General features: G+C 37.3%; 1 protein-coding gene across 4 annotated transcripts in view; it reads right to left on the reverse strand.

Moving 5' to 3' along the window:
* Nucleotides 1–4,243: 4,243 nt before the first annotated feature.
* The window catches only part of st3gal3a (ST3 beta-galactoside alpha-2,3-sialyltransferase 3a), a 68,453-nt gene continuing 50,348 nt past the window's right edge, over nt 4,244–22,348 (reverse strand). For all 4 annotated transcript variants that reach the window (XM_066663912.1, XM_066663914.1, XM_066663911.1 and 1 more), the window contains 3 exons: nt 13,141–13,287; nt 11,920–12,066; nt 4,244–5,619 (listed from right to left, as the gene is read on the reverse strand). In XM_066663912.1, coding sequence (XP_066520009.1) covers nt 5,530–5,619; nt 11,920–12,066; nt 13,141–13,287 — 384 coding nt within the window. In that variant the 3' untranslated portion in view covers nt 4,244–5,529. The remainder of the gene's footprint in view (nt 5,620–11,919; nt 12,067–13,140; nt 13,288–22,348) is intronic.

Genomic DNA, 22,348 nt, shown 5'->3' on the forward strand with positions numbered 1-22,348 from the left:
CTGAACATTCCCACCACTTACCTTTAACCTTTCCAAACAGGGATGCTACTGAGCGATGACTCACACACAGCCGCCGTGTTTACCACAAAAACCCACATATAAACTTTCATGGCTTGATTACTGCAACACCTGTAGTACATGAAATTACATGAATAGGTCAGAGTGTAAATGTCACTAGAGCAAAGGCCTCTAAACATAAAGGAAATGTCTAATAATTATTACTACTAACCATACTACACTAAAGTATCCAAATATTAATATTTATTATTATTAATTAACACTATGAATATTTAAGCTGCTTCATATATTGCATGAATATATTAATAAATGGGCAATTAGGCACAGTCTAAAATAAACTGTAATTAATTATTGTTACAATAACAGCAATAATGTCCTTTGGCATTATGGTGCCTATAACCTGGGTGAAACCTGCTGTGAAAAATATTTGCCCAATTTTGCCCCCCCCCTCCATATTTGTCATATTGTAATGTTTAAGATCATCCAAATAATTTTAACGTTACATCATTTAAACATCAATTAAACAAATTCACCAGAGTAAATATAAAATGTGATTTTTGATAATGATTTTATTTATGGAAAAATATCTGTTCAGCTCTACCTGGCCCTATGGGAAAGGTAACAGCCCCTGTAGCTACTACATCAAAATTTAACCAAATTCAACTGAGAACTTGGTTCATTTTCACTACTCAGACTGAGGCAAGATTACTGCCAGACCTGTTAAATCTAAAGATCACTTAAATTGAACCTGTCTGCCAATGCGAAGCAGGCTAAAAGATCTCAAATGATGCCACATTCTAAAGTTATTCAAAAACAGATGTGAAACAATGTCACTGAAATCTACCAGTCTGGGAAGTGTTGCAAAGCCAATTCCAGGGCTCTGCGATTCCAGTGAACCAAAGTGAGAGCCATTATCCACAAATGGAAAACATTTGGAACAGTGGTGAACCTTCCCAGGAGTGGCTGACCCCCCAAAATGTCTGCAAAAGCACATTGACAAACTAGGATGTCTTAGGGGGAGAAAGACAAAGACAAACACCTTACTTACTTTCGGGCCTCAGTTATGATCAGTGTACATAATTCGGTGGTAAGTAATACACTAGGAAAAATGCCATCCACAGAAGAGTTAAGAGGAGCTGAAAGAACACTAATACTTGTTTTGTATTTGACAAAATCATGTAGATCACCCCCAAGACTTTTGGGATAAAACTTTGTGGACTAATGAGTCAAAAGGTGGAACATTTTGGTACAGCCCTGTTTACATCTAATGTAAGACTTTTACAAATGTAAGCTTGTGCGAAAGTATGTATGAAAGTCTGGGGCTGCTTTGCTACTTCAGGATCTGTACGAGTTTTCATCATTATAATTGATGGGAACCATGAAGCCTGCTTTCTGTCAGCATTATGCGGCAAAAACCATGATCCAAAACAGACAAAGTAGTCCACTTTGAAAATGGTGTGCTCAAAATAAAGAAAATTAAGGCTTTTGACGTGGCCCAGTCAATGTCCTGACTTGAATACGATTGAGATGCTGTTGGAAGATTTTAACACATCGCAAAACTCATCCCATTGTAGATTGAATGTTCAAGCACCAAGATAAAGGAACTCTCTCATATATTCTCAAACATTAAATAATACAGAAAAAATTATTCATCCATCCTATAAATATATGTGCAAGAGATCTTGCAGTTGACAATGATCAGATTGACTGGACCCAAGAATGTCTAATTCACATGCTCTGGGAGTTCTGGTGCACCTGGAGGCAAGTGATAGAGGCCAGATCTAATCTTCTTAACACCCACATTTCTTTGCATCCAGCCTTAAAACGTTTAAATTATATTTCTAGTCTTATAATGACAGTGCAAAATTTGTTAGCATGTATGATAACAGCCCCAAAATAAATAAATAAATAAATGTCCAATGATGGCTACCATCACACAGCCTCTCAAACAGTGGCTGATGTACATTTTGGATATCATTTATTTGGAAAGATCCTCATCCAAGGTTAAAAGTGCAAATGCCTCTACACTGCAGATGTGGTCAGAGGCCTTTTGACCTGGTAAAGTAGGCAATCACCTACAATATATTTTATTTTTCTTTCACTATTATTGTTGTTTGTTTGTTACATATGTAAATGTTTTTCATTCTTTCACTCATTGTCTGTAACCACTTATCCAGTTCAGGGTCGTGGTGGGTCCGGAGCCTACCCAGAATCACTGGGCACAAGGCAGTCACACACCCTGGAGGGGGCGCCAGTCCTTCGCAGGGTGACACACACACACACACACCTACGGACACTTTTCAGTCACCAATACACCTACCAACGTGTGTTTTTGGACCGTGGGAGGAAACTGGAGCACCTGGAGGAAACCTACACAGAAACGGGGAGAACACACCAAACTCCTCAGAGACCTCAGTCACCTGGAGCGGGATTTGAACCCACAACCACCAGATCCCTGGAGCTGTGTGACTGCGACACTGCTTGCTGCGTGCAAATCTTATGTATTACTTTAAATATGCACACTAGAGGAATCCACGGAATAAGGGTAGGTAGTAAAGGAAACTCCACAATAATGTAAAAAACTTGTATTGAACTTGATGTTGTTTTGGGAGCACTGGCTTTTTTCGTTCATAGGAGTGGTGAAAACTTTACACTGTACACTGACACTTGTTTTCCAGCAGCATGCACTTCAACGCTGATCTTTTTCTTGGTGATTACTAGATTGCACATGAACATCTGGACCAAATTTCTCTCAGCTGAAGTTTTGGTTTTCGTTCAGATTCTGGCAAAGTGACCACAGCTTCAAATAACTTGTACTTACAGTCCTTGTGCTGATCATCTTGGAATCTGAAGTTGCTTAGAAATGGCTCCAAGTGACGTTCCTGACTTGCACAATCTTGCAACCATTTCTTGGATCTGGACTGAGCTTTTTGGACTTTCCCATTCTAGTACATGTTGATCACTCCGATTAGCTCTAATTTTTAGGTAGGTGTATGTATAATTTTGCCACTCTTTTCAGGGAAACATATGCTAAAATCATATTTGTGAGCACTTTTTGTAATAAAGATGCATGTTTATCCAATATTTTGCAGACAAATACTAGCTGCAGAAATCAGTAGCCCATTATTAGTCTATATAAACATTTGACCACAACTGTAGCTAATGTATTTTTGTGACAACAAGGTGATCCTCGAACCCCTCATGCTCATAAATGATTACAAATCTCCTAGATAGGAAGTCTATAAGCAACACTATCAGTTTACAGTATTTTTTGACAATTCACAATATATATTATTCTATAATTTTTGTATAAATTGAGTATAAATTGCTGAATTGTTGAAGCAAGTTAGATAAAGGTAGGTAGAATCTTTAACATCTTTGTACTGTTTTCACTTACAAAGCAGATTTATAATCTAATTTAAGTTTTTTCTTCTCCTGTGAAGTAGCTATTTATTTTGGAGATGCATGTTTTTTACTGGACAGTGAAGATGATAATTGTCCAAACAATTGACCACATGCTTTGTCTTTGATCCTAATCATAAAACAAAACCTGATCTCAGTGTTCTAATGACTGAATGCAATCAAATCTTCAATAAAAATGTTCCAACATCTAGTATAAAGCATTCCCAGAATAGTCTCACTAGCAATTAAATAAATAAATAAATAAAATTTAGATGATGTTTTTCACCATTTGTGGTTTATGTTTACAATGCCACAGTGTCAGAAAATGTAAAAAAACAACGTGGCTTGGTCAGACATTCTAGGTTTCCTCTCTCTCTCTGCTCATTGTAGAGAAATGACTAAGAGCCCTCCAAATGTTGAAAATCATGAAAAGAGATGAGGATATTTCTTTATTTCCGCTCCATAGGTGGGTAATATTTACGTATTTATTTTTAATTTTCAGACTAATTAGGTAGGAGCTTACTCTAAATTGTGATGCTGCTAACTGTATGAAAGTAAATACAGTGAAAGTGCTATAAATCAGAACAACTCGAGTGTCCCGAAACAGGACAACAAACGAGTTTCTGTGGTAATTCAAGTCTTTTTCTGCTCAAACATACCGTTCCACCTTAAAAGAGAGAGCTTCTGAATGTAAACAAACCAGAAGAAACTGGAGACCCCCCCCTCCCCATCGCAGACATTCTCTTTAACAAGTGCAGCTTCACAATGATTGTCATTTGAAGAGAAAACCTTCATTAAAACATTCCAAACATGTCATCTACAAACTCTAAATACTTTAATGTTTTGTTTTTCAAACAGACATATGCATATAAATATATGTACTTTATAACACATCCCAAATGTGTCTGATTATAACAGATTTGTTTCATCACTTTAACAAAAAAACTTTACTGTACCACTCCTGCTCTGTTCAGCAGAGTTAACAGAGCTTTCTAAGCACAATATTAGACTGACAACAATCAGTTGCGCTCTGTAACACTGAAAACTCACGTCTGAAACAGCAGCCTGAGTCTGAAGTTTGAGGGTGTGTGGACTGAAATTAAAGCCATGGCCCAGCGAGGTTGATAATACTGAAAAATAAATACTGAAGATTTAAAAAAAAAAACAAATAACAAAAACATTTAAAAATAAAAAACAGAAATAAAAGTACTAATTAAAAAAACTTAAAACAGTAATTTAAAAGAATTTGGGGAGTTTCTGAAAGTCATGGGGGGACGGTCTCTCTCTTGCTATGTGGCTGTTTAAAAACACTCTCTGATGGGACTACAACTAAGAATACATTCATCACACAAACAGGGTGGATATTTCCCAAAGTGAGATTTGCTCAGTAAAGATGGGTCTTTGAGGGATACTCCAGTATCTGGTAAACCCATTCTCTGTGCGTTTTTTTTCCCCTAAATTATACACAAATATATTTGCCAGAATTTTCACACATAGTAATTAACTTTGCAGCAGAGATTTGGTTGCAATATGCTGGAGTGTTCCTTTAACAAAAAAAAAAAACAAAAAAACTGAATACACCTTTTCCTATTGGAATGGCTTGAATTCTGGCTCAACTTATTTGGATAACTGAGAAATCTTGCTTTGCTAAACTCCTCCCACAGCAGCGCACTTATTCAAAGATGCTGCAGTTTTGGCACAGAAAAAAATTCCTCTTACCTCACGTTCTCAGCACTATATGTGTATGTCTCTTGCAACAGGAAAGTCACAGACATATCACCCGAAAAGGGCAGGTTTTAATAGGCCCCTTACAGATGTGAACCATTGTACTGTACACCGAAATATCTAAGGTGCCTTTTTGAGCATTACTTTGGCAGGTGTTCACTCGATGAAAAAGCAGATGCTCAAAAAGCCTCTTAGATACCATGGTTCATATCTTATTCAGTGGCTTCAAAATCAGTGACAAGCAGAGCTGAGTGATTCAGACTTGAAATAACCAGGAATCCTTAAAACCAAGCAGCAATGTCAGCTGCTTGTATGTCCACACACTGTGGGATGATTCACTTCAATGATTTTCTGATTTCTGTTTCTCTTGCTTCTGGGATGGTCTCATATTCCATTGGTCAAATCGTATATGACCCCAGCTGTCACAAGCTTACGCAGAAACTCCTTCTCTTTTGATATGTTGTGTGTCCAGGACTGCAAAAAAAGAAAGGGAAAATAATTTAAAAGAGGAAAGAAATAAGTACATAAACACAACAAAGATCAGAGAGAGAAAGAGTGAGAGAAAAAGCATGAGAAAGAAATATGGAGGGGTGGGGAGAGTAAACACAGCACAGATAATAAAACTCTAAAATTTTATTTTAAAAAGTCTCTTGTTTATTCATGGTTAATGGCTTTTGATCATACACATTTTTCCGGTGAGACAGGCAACAGAAAACTGGACTGCTCATCTAAAGTAAACATGTTGTTGGGCTGGGGCACAACACGCTTTTAATGCTACAGAAAATTACATTACAAAACAACAGTGTAAAGCTAGCTGTAATGTGGGAAAAGCATTTAAAAAGCAGAGAGAAATTCCAGGAACATGGCCTCCACTGTAAGAGGGGTTATGTAGTTACAGACAGAACAGAGGACAAAGGGTGAATCTCATTTCTTAATTTTATCCCTACCCCTCCCTTTCAAGTGTTATCTTGCTCCTTTGAGTTAAAAAGTACTTAAGATCTTGCCCTACGAAATGGGACAACCGTTCAAGAGCCTGATTCGTCATCAGAACACACACAAACACACACAAAACAGAGCTTCAGCTGCGCTCTGCTGCTGGTTTGCAGTGATATCAAAGATTGTGGCTTTAAAACCTAGTTAAATTTAAGCCTTCAAAAAGCATTCCACTAGCATGTATTACCCACCACTCCTAACAAAACTAAACAACTTGTGTTACAAATGAGAATCTGTGGTAATTCAAACAGTGATTAAAAACTTAAATCTCACCCATGCACAAACAACTTTATTCCCCTCATAGTTCCACATTAAAAGATGGAGCTTGTGAACGTAAACAAACCACAGATTTTAAAAGGTGTATTTCCCTCCCCTTTGGCCCTATCCCTCTTTCCCATCAAGAACTGAGACACCCTACCCCTAGGCAAAACAGCTAAGGTGTGAACTGGGATTTACCCAAAGTCAGTTAACTTGCATGTGGACAACTTCTGTCAGACTGCAATTTACTACAGGATGTGCAGGGGCCCTTCATCTTACATTTACATTTATGCATTTGGCAGACGCTTTTATCCAAAGCGACTTACAAAAGAGGATCCAACATTCGAACTACAGCACAAATTATACAAAATACCTTACATTAAGTGCAATATGCCAGGAAGTAATAAGTGCATTAAAGAAAGACATTCAGTGCAAAAGATACTCTCGGAAGAGTTGGGTTTTCAATGATTTCTTGAATGCAGAGAGGGTTTCTGTTGCTCTGATAGTGCTTGGAAGCTCGTTCCACCAGCGTAGTACCAGAAATGAGAATAGCCTCAACTGACCTGTACGGGGGGTTGGCCGTGTTAGTAGGTGCTCCTTTGAGGAACAGAGAGGGCGGGCGCTAACGTATGGTTTTAAGAGTCTATTGAGGTAGATGGGAGCAGAACCAGTGAATACTCTGAGGGCCATCATTAGTGATTTAAATTTGATGCGAGCAGCTAAGGGTAGCCAATGCAGCTCAACTAATAGGGGCGTGACATGTGCTCTTTTTGGTTGGTTGAAGACCAGGCGTGCTGCCGCATTCTTGCATCTCCACATCTTGCAGACCTTTTGTATTTGCATCATATATACAGTACATACACATAGCATTTTGTTGCTAGAGGAGGCGCACTCAATTTAAAAATGGAATAAATTCAAACACTTGGCAACAAGGGATTGGTTGCATTTAGCTATGCATTTTCAGCAGAACTTTATATTGCCTGTGGACAAATATAGGGTTAAATAACTGTGGAGTACCATGGGGAAGAACCTCTCCAGGGTAAAATGCACTGTTTGAAGCTTACAATCAACTCATAGTTAGACTTATGTACAGTCACCACATGGTTAATTTTAAAAATGTTCAAACTTATTTATTGAGTTATTTATTGAGTGCACATGTGCTAAATTATGTTCTAAAATACACTGACTTACCCAACAGTGATTTACCCAGCAGGTTTTCCTTACACTTGTTTTGTTGTTAGAATAAAATAAATTAATAAAAACACTGCAAAACCTAGCCATCCAGTTTATTATAATTAACCTCAAATGCCCCCACTCACCAGAAATATTAGCTGCTGATGTTTAAAAATGTTTTCAAAATATTGATTAATTGAATAGACAATATTCTTGTTAGACTGTTAGCTGTCAGCTAATGGTGAATAAGCACCGAAGAATGAGAGACCATTTTCAGTGTACAATAGGAACTCTAAAATGTCACAGTTACACGCAGATTTTAAGATTTTAATCTGCATTCTGAAAACCACAATGATATGTAACTATCCAATAAAAAATCCAATACAAACCTAGTTACTGCAACTGTTAGACACACTATTTCTAAAAGATAAATTGACTAAATCTACCAAGATAATTTCCCAAGCTTGCTTGTTAAAGGATTTTAGCTGCTCAAAATCTTGGTGTCTACACTACGGTGTTTCTTGTTTCATAATGCACCAATTTTATTTCAGTTGGTGACATGTCTGGAATAGTTTTGCACCCAGACCCTCTGCCTAAGGATTCATGCTGTTGTAAGTCATGCAGAATGTAGAAAGGAATTGTCTTACTGAAATAAGCAAGGTCTTTCCAGAAAAAGATGTTGGGATGGCAGCATGTTGCACCAAAACCTGTATACATCGTTCAGCATTACCTGTGCCTTCACAAATGTGTAAGTCACCCAGGCCATTTCCACTAATGCAATACATACCATTATGGATATTGGCTTTTGAACTGTGCTCTTATAACAAGCCGGACTTTCCTCTCCTCTTTAGCCCAGAGGATGCGGCACAGTGGATTTCCAAAGAAAATATGAAATTTTGATTTGTCGGACCACAGTAAACTTTTCCACTTCGCCTCAGTCCATTTTAAATGAGCCTGGGCTCAAAGGTGGCAGCAGCATCTCTGAATCTTGTTTATATATGGTTACTTCTTTGCATTTGTGAGATTTATCTTGTATATGTGGATGTAGCAACATCGTGTCACTAACTTTTGCCAATTGACCTCATTTGTTTTTTGAAGCATTACACAAATTGTACTTGTCTTTTGTTTCTCTGTCACAACTTATTTATGGAACATATTGCCGAAATCAAATTCAAAAATGGGCATATATTTTTATTAAATATATTTTAAATGATTTGCACATCATTGCATTGTTTCCACTGACAATTCGCAGTGTCCCAACTTTTATACCCTTTAAGTACATTTTACTTAAACCTAGTGAGACACTAAATACAGTAGTTGAATGTTAATTAGCATATGTCAGGATTTGGACTATCATAATATGTGTATATGTTTGCATGTGTTAGACAGAAACCAGTTGACTGATAGCTGCAGAACAATAACAGTCTCTCAATAATACATGTGTGGAGGTTGGGGCAAGAGGCACTGGTGTCACTGAAATGGGGAGTGAGAGAGAGAGAGAGAGAGAGAGAGAAAGAGAGGGAGATTGATTACTGGTAAATTGACTCTTTCAGGCTTATATCCTTCTATACATTTATAAGAAAATGCTTTAACACACTTCTTAGGTTATGACTAAGGGACATTTGTACAAATGAGTTCACTCACAAAAATGAACGGAAATGCCAATGGTAATAACTGTACTCTAATGTCCTATAATAACTTAATGCTCACAACCTATAATTAGTTGCATGAAACTTTTAACACGTACAACCAGCCTTAGGCTAAGCTCATATTTCAAGGCTTAAGCGACTCAAATCTGATATTTCCATGGCTGTGTGGACATGTAAAATCAGATTTGAGTCACTTGTATACGTGGTCCTAGATACATATCCAATCTGATTCATAGACATGTGACCAGAATGTCAACAGCCAGATCCGATTTCATTTTGATTTCATTGCCTTTTTGCTTTTTGAGCTTTCACTCACCGGAAGTGAGCTCACTTTTAGTGTTTATAAACTAAAAGTGCTACACCCACACAGGGCACTAGTTGAACTCTGGAAAAACTAGAGAAACTCTGAAGTATTGGGTCTAGAGATGTCCTGGAATAGTATTTCATATATGAAACTCACAGTGGCAGATTTTCTGTATCAGGGGAGTGCTCGCAGTGGGAAACGAAACACGTAGTTTAGGCAGATGTAATGGCATAGCAGTAAAAGCCATTCTCTTCTTCTCATGCTAATTGTAAATTAGCTGTTTGCTGTCCTCCTAAGCAAAATATGATACACAAATACTAACATGTCTGTGTTTCCAGTTTTAATGCAATAGTTAATACACTAATCGTTTTCTTTGTTAGTGGAGTTGATGTTTATAAATGTATCAATATGCATGTGTGCCATTTCAGAAACAGGTTTGTTCATATTAGAAATGTTCACATACAGACCGCTTACATTTATGAATATGAACCATCCAGACAGCCAGATGCAATCTGAACAGAAAGAAAAATGAATTGATGAATGAGGCTTGTAACTTAAATATAGCCTTATTTGCTACACTCTAAGTCCTGGCAATACAGCCAACTGCTGGTGGGGTTTACACCTCTCTGTCCAAGTCATAGCATTGGGTATCATGACTTTAAACTTGTATACAGCTTCTCCAGAGTATCCTGTTTTGTTTCATGTTTTTTAATAGAAATTATACAAGCTGTGCATGCACAACTGAATATCTGTATCCACAATGGACGCTGCCTTAAAGTAGCTAAATTCAGAAATCATCAGGGGTGCCTTCAAACATTTGCTCTTATAGTATATTTTACATTGGTGAGATTTAATGTATAGAGAGAGTGAGAGAGAGAAGGGGACAGAAAAAGATGGATGGTTGGATAGAGGTTTGCATGTCTGTGCAAGAAACAACACACTTTCAAGCTGCCATGTGCCCTGACTGACTTATGATTTGTGTATTTACGCAACATCTACACCGCCTGTTTTATTGTGTGTATTTATGCAGTATATCCAATGACCTGTCAGAGACTTTTTCTACCTGACATTTACACTCAGGACAGGTCACCAATTTTAAATTGATTTCTCTACACACATGAAGGCATCTATTGCAACTAAACAATAATTACTTTGCTGTTCTATTTGCATAAACTCTACTGGCGCTGCATAAACTTCCCTAACTAAATACAGAGGGTGTCTCTGGCTGAGTAAATTCTTTAAATGCACACACCCACTCAGCATGGAATGCTAACAGCCATGTCCTGGTTCATCACTCCTGACATTCTAGCTGGCTGCGATAACCAGTGGTTGCTTCAGTCACATGGTTGTCTTTGTAATGTGTGTTTGTGGATGTGACTCATAAGCCTGGGATTCCCTAAACCAAACACACTCTACACACTCAAGGAACAGATGACAAACTGAGGCAAGCTGATTCACTTGAAGTGATTCATGAGGATGGATTGAACATTTCAATTCAGCCCCTTTCACTGTTCTAGGTAAATAAAATAATGATGTTCAGGAACATACTTTGGTCAGTTTTTATGGGAAATAGTTCTTCACTGTGCGAAAACACAGAGTGATCTAACAAAGCTGAGAGAATGATGAACTCACATTTTCCGGTAAAGATTTCTGTATTTGCTGTTCTTTAACATTATATCAGTTAGGGAAATATTTATTAAACCCCTGGTGTCTGAGGCCTTTCAGCCATTTTTGAGGTGATCTAACATGCCTTAATATATTCACAAATTTCACCCACCAAAAAACTACACATGCTAATAATCGGCACAAACCCAGCAAAACATGTGGGAGAAGTATGTATGTCATTCATCTGTTTTTGTTTAAATTAACTCTAAACACAGACTTCCCAAAAACCTATTTTTAAAGGTGCAGATGTATAGTGAACACGTTCTGAACATTTATGAAATTTTCTTTTTAGCTCTGAACTGTGTAGACATGGGTGTTGGCTACACACTGGTGTTTACAGCATTCTGATATTTTAGCTGTTCTTCTATATTGCTACAAATATGATGTGACGTTTTTCTCAGATGCAAAACTATGTAAAACACGTGAGAAATGCCCTCCTCACTGTCAAAGATAATGGCCTATTGGCCCCCACCCCCCATTCAGTGAGACCAACTAAATAGTTTCTTTGTAAATGTTGATATTTTAGTTATTTAGCAACTATACAGATTGCGTTGGAGCAACAAAGCCATACATATAAACTACAGGTGACTGCTTGAAAGCAGCAGAGAGCATCCATGAGTTACGCAAGTGTTTTGGAGCAAGTTCTGACTTATCCCGCCAGCGGGAGCGTCATCAACCCCCCATAGGGTTAAGGAGCTAATCCAATCACGCATAGGAAATACTGTTTGTTACCTCTTTGATGGCAGACATCCTGAGCTTTTCATAATAATGCAGAGGAGCGTGAGGGGAACTCATGTCATAGCCAAAACCAGCCACTGCTACCTCATCACAGTTATGCAGAGCCATCGTAATTGCCACTGTCCCCAGCGTTGGGATGTTCTGGAAACACACACAAAAACGTGTTACATATCCTCAATTGAACGGGGGAGAGAAATCAAACCAGCTCGTCTTCCCTACAGTGGTTTATAAATATTTTATATTTTATAATGTATAAATATGGGGCACATTTTTGTGTACACAAACTTATTTTTCAAAATAAAATACATTACATGTTACAAAATATTTACATGTTATGAGGTTATATTTGGGCAAAAAACAGAAATTTCTTTAAAAATGTGAGACTGATATTTCAATAGGGAATTTATATAAAGAGGTCATATAATTCATAAAGTAACCTACTAATTAATTACATAATTCACAGTAACTTAATATAAAGCAAAATGGCAATTTACTGCAAATTTACAGTAAATCAAAATTGTAATTATTTGATGTATCAAATTAAGTGATGAGCATGAGATTGAAAAAAATAATGTTGTCCAAGGTGTTTTGACACATGATTCTCCTGTTGTTAATTCTACAAATTTGATTAAGAAAAAATGCTCACAGAACTTCTATACACAAGTAAGCACTCTGGTGTTATTACAAACCATGTGTTCATAAAGGTAGAGTAAGTACAGAAGTACAAATTCATTTATTTCATTGCATCATAATAGAGGAAGGAGGAAAGGGGGAGGAAAAAAAAACACTGTAGAGGGGAAGAAATTTGAATTGCAGTAGTATCAAAAGGACAGGACATGGAAGCAAAATAGACAACTGTACTATTGCCACTGTTACTGTGCATGTGTGTACACAGCTCTGGTGTGAGTCTGAGCATGGAGTTTTTTTTTTTTTTTGGCAGATGAGGACAAAGAGTCCTTGGTGGTGATACTAGTGAGACCAGTGACTTGTTCTGCCACAGCTGTATGACAGTCAGCATCTGACCGAGATTCTGACTCCAATTGGTTTCCAGGAGACGGGGAGAAACAAACACACACACACACAACCCCCCCCCCCCACCAAAAAAAAAAACAACAAAAAAAAAAAACAAAACACAACATTATTAGTAGTAGTAGAGAGTACTATTATAGTTTCACTGCTGCTTCAACTGTTACACATCTGTATGCATTCTCTTACCCCTCTTCCCATGAGGCCATTGTTGTGTGGTAGGCCAATGAATCTGAATGCTGCTTCCTGGATGAAGAAAGGGTTCAGGATCCGCATGTCTTCTGGCTCCCTTGGCACAAAACGAGCAACAGACTTCCAAAACCCATCCGTTCCTCGCTGAGAGGGAGAGACAGAGGTGAAGAGACAATGAAATGTTAAAAGAGGCATCACCTGATCACATGATCATCATTTGCATCACCAATGCATTGTGTATAACGGGTGTGATTTATGGGTGTTTAAGGGGTTCATGTATGTATGATAAATTTAACATTGTCCCATAATTAAATTCCAGTTCACAGGTATTCATATGCCACCTTTGGAATTACTACTAGAGTGGGAAAAATGGGAAGAAGGAAAGGGGAAAAATAACCGACCACCTACTTCTATAACAAACGGTGGAATGTGTACAAAACTTTTAACTACATTGCACTGGGCAGACAAAACAGGACACATTTGTGAACTTGTGCATGTACACAAAGGCACAAAAAAATTAAAATACGTGACTTCCTAGTAAGTTTCAATGTTCTAAGGAAAGTACACTGTGGTTGGGGAGTTTATAAAGTGCCCCACCTTCATGCTTGCTCTGGCTGTGGACATTATCCCACATAACGGGTTTAGATGACAGAGACACTGAACAGCTACTGACAGGCACACGCACCCACACACAATCAGCTGTGTAAACATATCGCCCCAAACTGCCTTTGATTTCCAGTATAAAGGGGAGAGACCTAGAAATGCTCAGAAAAATCCATTGAGCATTTCTGACAGTGGTTCAATAACAAACTGTAACTTAATGTATTTGTTCCTGTAATGAGAAATATATATATATATATATATATATATATATATATATATATATATATATATATATATATATATATATATAAAAAAATATAGTCCAGGACTATGGTTCATGTTCAGGAAATCAGCCCATGGACTACACTACACTTTGCTGTGTGTTATTTATACTATACATTGTACAATATTTTATGTGCAATATTCCATGTACAAGAGTCATGTACATTTATTTGTATATATTCCTATTGAGTTTTTGATATTTCTTATACTTTCTAATTTTTTTTATATTCTAGTATTAATGTTTATAGTAATAACTAAGTTTTTCTTTTGTTACCCAAATTTACCTTTTGTTACTTTTTATTACTAAATACTTTGCTGTCCCTTTGCTGCTGTAACACTGAATTTCCCCACTGTGGGAGAAATAGAAGATTATCTTATCTTTTCTAAATCCCAGGACTGGTTTGAGGGGGGTGGGGGTGGGGGGTATACAACGGGGAGCCGCACCTGTGGTTTCTCTGGTTATAATGAGGTGAAGAAATGAGGGCATAGCCACAAGTAGGACAAACCAAACTAACATGGAAATGGCCAGGCTTGTGCAAAAGATTCTGACCAGTTCTTTCTTGAACTTTCTTCATTTATTCGTTATCTGTATATCCTTTTGTGCTTTTCTGGGTCTGGGCTTAGCGAGACACAAGGTGGGTTGGCTACTTTTTCCCCTGTTGTTCACAAACTCCTCAGGACAGCTCTCAATTCAGGAACAATTACACATTTCTGACTGTCATCTGAATCCACTGTGACTAAAGAATATACAATGACCAGTCCTGACTGTGTCCGTTGATCTACGGCACTTTTGCTGGTACCGAATTCAGCAAACGCTGGAATAGAATGACCCCACAATGCCCCTCGCTGATAACGTATCCTTGGTTCCCATCTAAACTTGTGGAAATGTGTGCTAGTTCCCTCGAGAGCACCAAAGTTCCAAGAATCAGGAACACAGGAGACATTTTTTGGCTAGTGGATCATTCTCAGTGCTGCAGTGACAGATGGTGTGGTGTTGTGTTAGTAAGACAGAAATATCACTGATGAACTTAGTAGTTTATCAACCAAAATGTTCCCGCCAAAGGCATTCTGTAGGCAGCGTCCATAGACCACCGATTATGGACTAGTGGATTTTGTATGTGACTTTACATCTACAAAGTGAACCAACAATATAGGTATACCTAAAAGAGTGGACATTGCTGTGTTTGATCTAAATGTACCAGTGCAATACACACCAACACATCCCCACGTCATTGATCCACACACCAACACGTCAGTATCAATGATCCACCAGCCAAATCATATTTGCTCTGTGGTGGTCCTGACCATTGAAGAACAGTGTGAAAAAAAATGGTCATAATGCTACGGTTGATCTTTGTATACACACACACAGAGTATATGAAAATTCTTTATACACAGTATATACACTGAAAATTACGAAACAGAATACAAAATAAAACCCTATTATATTTTACTTTTAATTTTAACAAAACATAAAGAATGCAGGTAAAAGATCACATCTGAAGAAACAACCAAATAAGCCTCAAAGGCAATCACACAGAAATCAAACAAATGCCAACAACTACTTTCTTTCTAGGGTAATCTAAGACCTGTAGGTGTCTAAAGAGAGGGAGAGACAGTGGAAGGAGAGGGTCAGGCACACCGGTGATGGGTTTTGTGAATGGAAAATGTGATGCTAAAGTGGATGAAAACAATACCTGAGGTAGCACAGTGTGGAGGGAAGGGGAGAGGAGAGGGGCCTTTAAAACAGCTGATGAAAAACAAGAAGGGCAAACAAAGGCACAGAGCAAAGGAGCCCCTGTATCAATATCCCAAAGGCCATTAAAGTAATCAGAAGGGGGTTTATGTGCATTCCACATTTAAGATGAGTTACTCGGATACCTGCACCTGAGCTGCCACAAACAAAACTTAAGAGGAACTATAATGTTATACATAATAGATACTGTACATATATTATTTATATATTAATACACAGCCATGTATAAACAAATAAAACTGAAGAAATTACTTGTAAACTTAAGTTGTAAAATGTAATGAACAAAAAACCTACATTTCTTGTGAGGAAAATGTTAGGACCATATGCCCCAATAGCTGGTATTTCGCCCTTTGGCTGAAATAACCTTAATTAGATGTTTCCTGTAACCATCTACCAGTGTCCGACATCACCCGGGAGAAAGTACGTTTTTCCCACTGCTTCATGCAGAATTCTTTCAGCTGTGTGATGTTTGAGGAGTTTCGCAGGTCACCCAACAGCATCTCAGTAGGATTACTATCCTGGCTCTGATTTGGCCATTCCAGAACTCTCAATTTCTTACTTTTGAGCCATTCCTTGGCTGATTTACTGGAACGTTTGGGTCATGGTCACGTTTTGTGTCATAGTCTACGTCCACTTCTGTTTTACTTCAGACAAATAATCTCACATTTTCCGCAAGCAACCTCTGATACAGTGAAGAATTCTTGTGCTCAAATGTTGTGTTGGTTTGTGCCAGCCCCAGTTTTCTGTTACTGCGCCCAAATAATTCAGCTTTGGATTCATCTGTCCAAAGTACTTTGTTCCAGAAGTCCTGTTCTTTGTCTAGGTGTTCTCTCACAAACTTTAGTCATTCCCTGATTTTTATTTTTTTTTTTTTAACAGCAAGGGTTTCCTCTTTGCACACCACTTATGAAAATCAAACTTGTGCCATCTTTTCCTGATGGATGCAAGTACCTTGACAACAACTGTGGCAGGAGATAGTTGTATGTCCTGTGATGACATTTTAGGATTGTTGAAGACTGCTTTACACAGTAATGCACAAATAAAAACAGAATACAATGATTTGCCAATACTTTTCAACATATATTCAACTGAATACACTACAAAGACAAGATATTTAGTGTTCAAACTAAACACGCCTGCAACACATTCCAAAAGAGTTGGGACAGGGGCATGTTTACCGCTGTGTTACATCACCTTTCTTTAGAACAACACTCAATAAGAGTTTAGGAACTGAGGACACTAATTGTTGAAGCTTTGTAGGTGGAATTCTTTCCCATTCTTGCTTGATGTACAACTTCAGTTTCTCAACAGTATGGGGTCTCCTTTGTTGTACTTTAAGCTTCATAATGCATCACACATTTTCAATGGGAGACAGTCTAGTACCCGCACTCTTTTACTATGAAGCCACGCTCTTGTAACACATGCAGAATGTGGCTTGGCATAGTCTTGCTGAAATAAGAAAAAACATCCCTGCAAAAGACGTTGCTTGGATGGCAGCATATGTTGCTCCAAAAACCTGTATGTACCTTTCAACATTAATAGTACCTTCACAGATGTGCAAGCTATCCATGCCATGTGCACTACCACACCACCATACCATCAGAGATGCTGGCTTTTGAACTTTGTGCTGATAACAATCTGGACAGTCCTTTTCTTCTTTAAACTTGCACTTGTAGATGGAGCGATAAACTGTGTTCACTGACAATAGTTTTCTGAAGTGTTTCTGTGTTAATATCCGTTGTAGATTAATGTTAGTTTTTAATGCAGTGCTGCCTGAGGGATCGAAGGTCACAGACATTCAATTGCTGGTTTTTGACCTTAACGCTTACTTGCAGAGATTTCTCCAGATTCTCTGAAACTTTTGATGATATTGTAGTCTGTAGATGATGAAATCCCTAAAATCCTTGCAATTGTATGTTGAGAAACATTGGTATTAAACTGTTGGACGATTTGCTCACGCAGTTGTTCACAAAGTGGTGAACCTCGCCCCATCCTTGCTTGTGAATGACTGAGCCCTTCGGGGATGCTCCCTTTATACACAATCATGACACTCACCTCTTTCCAATTAACTTGTTCACCTGTGGCATGTTCCAAACAGGTGTTTATTGAGCATTACCCCTTTCTAGATACTTTTGGTACGTGTTGAAGGCCTCAGATTCAAAATTAGTGAATATTTGCATATCAATAACGTGTATCTGTTTGAACATTAAATATCTTGTCTTTGTAGTGTATTCAACTGAATTTAGGTTGAAAAGAATTTGCAAATCATTGTATTCTGTTCTTATTTAAGCTTTACACAACTTCAATGGAATTGGGGTTGTAAATAGAGGTTATTATATACAGTATCTGGAGTTTCAAGTAGTTACATTATTCTAGATAGATTAAATTGTGCTGATTCTGTCACCATATGATAGACTGAAATATACATAAATGTTAAAAAAAAATAAAAAAATTTAATTAATGTAACTGTGAGGATAGTCAAAGAATATATTAATAACAAATAGAGTAAGCGATTAATTCTAACAATGACAATCGCTCAAGAATAATGCTACACTTAAACAGCATTGAAAGCTTTTTATAAATTATGATGGATATCATCCAGTAATTAAGAATTCAATATTACTATTGCAGTGTACTCTGTGGGCTTTAAGTGGTTTTGTGCCTTCTGCAGCTTCTCTATACAGTTTATTTTACATTCTAGACACTGTGTGGGGTACAGAAGCAGCAGACAGTTGTCTATGATGTTTTCCAGAGTAAGATATTCAATACCAGCTTATGGCCAAAAGAATGAAGAAAATAAGAAACCAGTATATCAGCATTGAGCAAGAGCATGTGAGCCTTCAGGCATAAAAATAACAATCACTCTGAACCATCCTATAATGTTACTAGCACTGCAGCAGTTTGAAGAAATCCACACCCACACAGCAAGATAACCCCCTCTCACTCCATTCAAAAATTTATTCTCCTCAATGCTTGTCCACCAACATCCCTTCCTCTCATTTGAAAAGAATTCCTGCCTCAACACATTTTTGTGTAATGGTGCTGCCCTCTGATCTCTGTGCCTGACGAAGGCTTGGTTTTTCTGCTTTGTGAAGGAGTTATGAGAGAGATTATCACTCATGTACAATGGCAGCTCTGAGTAAGTGTGGCAGTGTGGCAGGAGTTTATCTCAGCCTGCATCTGTGTCCACCCCACATACACACTTGGTCATTCATAAGCATTGACAATCCTCACAGTAAGTGTGTGAGGAAGGGCGGAGATGACCCGCGCCTTCTGTCCGAGTCACCAGACGATGATGCACCACAGTTAATACTCACAAAGATATGTACAGTGCGCTAAATTATGCAACTAGCCTTCTACTAAAATTTCAGTCTCAATTTTACTTTTACATTTAAAATTTTAGATTTTCTTTTAAACAGTATATTTTAAAGCAATTTCAAAAATTTAATTGAGCAATTCAGTTACTGAATAATGTCACAACATCATAATCATGTAATTGTCATAAAGGCAGCAGATTATCTACACCCAGTGAGAGCGAAAGGAGCTGCACGTTCCATCTCCTTTACAATGATAGCCGTCTTGATTGTATTACACTATTTTAAGTCAGGTTAAGTGAACTTGGAGCTTTCCATTTTGCTATTATTGCATTAATTTTCAATATAGGGCCAAACATTACTGTGCTTTTAAAATGCTATTCACAATAAAAGAGAACAAAAGTTAACAATAAAACCAATGTTACTTGCCATTTGTTCGTGAATGATTGTTTTACCTTGAACTGCACCTGCGCAATAAGGTAAACTGGCCAAGGTTAGGGGGTGCATGCCGGCGAGTTGTAAACAGAGTGAGGTGCAAAGTAGATTGTAGAGTGGATTGGGAATAGCAAGATTTCATAGCAACTTAATTATTTGTTGGTTTACATTTTCATGCCTGTAAATGCATGGCAACATTCATACATTCATTCATTATTAAAACATGCCATTATTTAAAGCTCTCTCAAGAAACTCTAACAACTAGAATTCATCTCTCACAGTGCCTGTCCACCAATGTGGAACAGGCTCTTGTGAGGAAACTTAATTTTGGTTCGCGAAAATAATTTTAAAAAGTTCAGAGCATTTCCACCAATAAAAATAGGTTCCGGAACCTAATTATTTCAAATCAGGTAATGAGCAAGATGATGGCAAAAATCTTTACTAAGCCTTAACACAATTATCAGCTCCCGTGTCATTATATGGGTTTAAAATAATAATAATAATAAATAAATAAATCAAATATTAACTCTTTCTGTCTGGTATGCTAAATATCTCTCTGCTGACGGCACAGAAAATACATCTGACGTTATAAGATAATCGGAGAGAAATCCAAACGATGAAAAGCACAAACCGAGATAAGGATGTTGCTCCACAGGTGGGTAATATTGACTTATTTTTGCTCTTTTGGATTTCTTAAAGCAGAAATTTCTCCAAATACGAGAGACAGCTAACTGCACTATGGAAAATGCTACAAACCTAAAAAAAAAATTGAATTACAAAAGAGATTCTGTGGTAATTCAAAAAGTGAATAAAAACTAAAGACAATTAAAACCCCAGCCACATACAAACACAAACAACAGTCGTTTTTTTTCCTCCTCAGAGATAAAAAAAGACATGGAACTTCTTAATATGAACAAAGATGATTCATGATCTGGATGACTGTTAAATTTCAGAAATATACTATATGTCCACTACATTTGACTTGTTGTGAATGCATATTATACCACAGTACATTACTCAGTGCATTACTGACAAAACAATTCAAAAAAGGATAGTACTTTGAGGAATTTGAGATACTGATTTTAATGAAGACAATATTTCATTTGGAAAAATACCACTGTTGGATGTTTCATGTCACTCGAGTTTATTTTCCATGGTGTGCCCACCTGTTCATGTTTATGTTACTGTAGGTGTTTTTGGAGTTGATTTCAAAGAGAAAGAGAGAAAACAAAGGCCAAAGTAGCTCCAGCCAGTCTGCTACTACAACAGCTGACATGACTGAAGCTTCTAACGTGACTCAAAGCTTCCTCCAAAGACAGCCTAGCATTTCTCCACAGCAGACCACACAAGAATAACTCTAAACAGCCCACCTATTTGAATCAATTCAAACCTTTATAGCGCATCATTTAAAGTCAGACATTTTGGTTGTTCTTGTTTATTTTTCCAAGAGTTTGTTTCTTACTTACTCTTTTAAAGCTCTCATGAGAGAGGTTATTTCTGAACAAAGAGATGAAAGTGGTGAAACTACTATATAATGTGTTTTTAGAGTAGCCACAATTTTGAAAAGAGCTTCTATAGATTACTGGCGAATACCAGACATTGTACAAAAAGATCTACTTTTCCTTTTACCTTCTAATTATCCTCCTCATCATCATTATTTCCTTTACAATGTTTTGATCTGAATATTAATAAGTAGGTAGAGCAGCATTCAAATTCAGATTGCAAAATCAGGACTTGGATGAGGAGCACTTGAATGAACATGGTTTCACATAAATGGGTAAATGAGAGACAATGTTTTCAAAGTGGTAAAAACATCCAAATGGAAAACAATTATCCCATCAAAATCACTTCACTTGTTGTCTGTGAATGTTTTGTCCTTCAGATGGAGACTTATTGTACACAACTAGCTTGGTTTAATGATGGCACCTGAAAAACCTGGTTTAACGATGGCCTTGTAAATTGAGGGTTTTAGTGAAATGGAAGACAATTTCCACTATGATTTTCCCTTTTTTCTCATCTTCCACTGCAAGTCAGTCTAATACCCTGTTGACTTGCTAGGTAGAACTCTAATAGAAAAGGATAGACAATGTATTATCTCAAGACTAAAGACAGGTGCCTTTATAGTGAGCAAAGCAGCCTTTCTCTGAGGGTTAATGTTATGTAAAGTCTCCTCAAAAGGACCCATGAGTCTGATCCATTAAACTTATCAGATTACACTGAGACATTAAATACACCTCCAACTATAAAGTCCCTCTCTAACATTCTTTGAGCTGTGTGTGGGCTGTGTGCTTACTGTTTTGTTTCAATTGGGCTAATATGTAACATAAACTTCTCTTGCTATCCCATTCTTAAAAGCTGTAGTTGTAATAAACAATACCCCCACAAAAAAAAAAAAAAAAAAAAAAAAAAAAAGAAGACACCACCACCACCAGACGACCCATTTTTGGGTCCATTCTGGACCATTTACCATTGAGGGGGGAAAAAAAATAAAAAATAAAAAATAAAAAAAAATAAAAAAACAACATTATGGAAATTGAACCCTTAATTTAAATCAATAAACGGTAGCCATCTTATCACTGGGATTTGAACAGTGAATAAAAACCTACAGACAACTTAAACTTCGGGCACATACAAACAGTCATATTTTTTTTACCCCTGTTAAACACACCATTCCACATTAAAAGGCACTTAGCTTTGGAATGTAAACAACCAGAGAGAAATGCGATTGCCCATAATTGCAGATGTTCTTTTTAAATACATATTTATATCATACACTGTCAGAAAAATATGGGTACATATTCTGTATTTAGGGAAT

This window comes from Hoplias malabaricus, chromosome 3 (assembly GCF_029633855.1).
Source record: "Hoplias malabaricus isolate fHopMal1 chromosome 3, fHopMal1.hap1, whole genome shotgun sequence".
Lineage (NCBI taxonomy): Eukaryota > Metazoa > Chordata > Actinopteri > Characiformes > Erythrinidae > Hoplias > Hoplias malabaricus.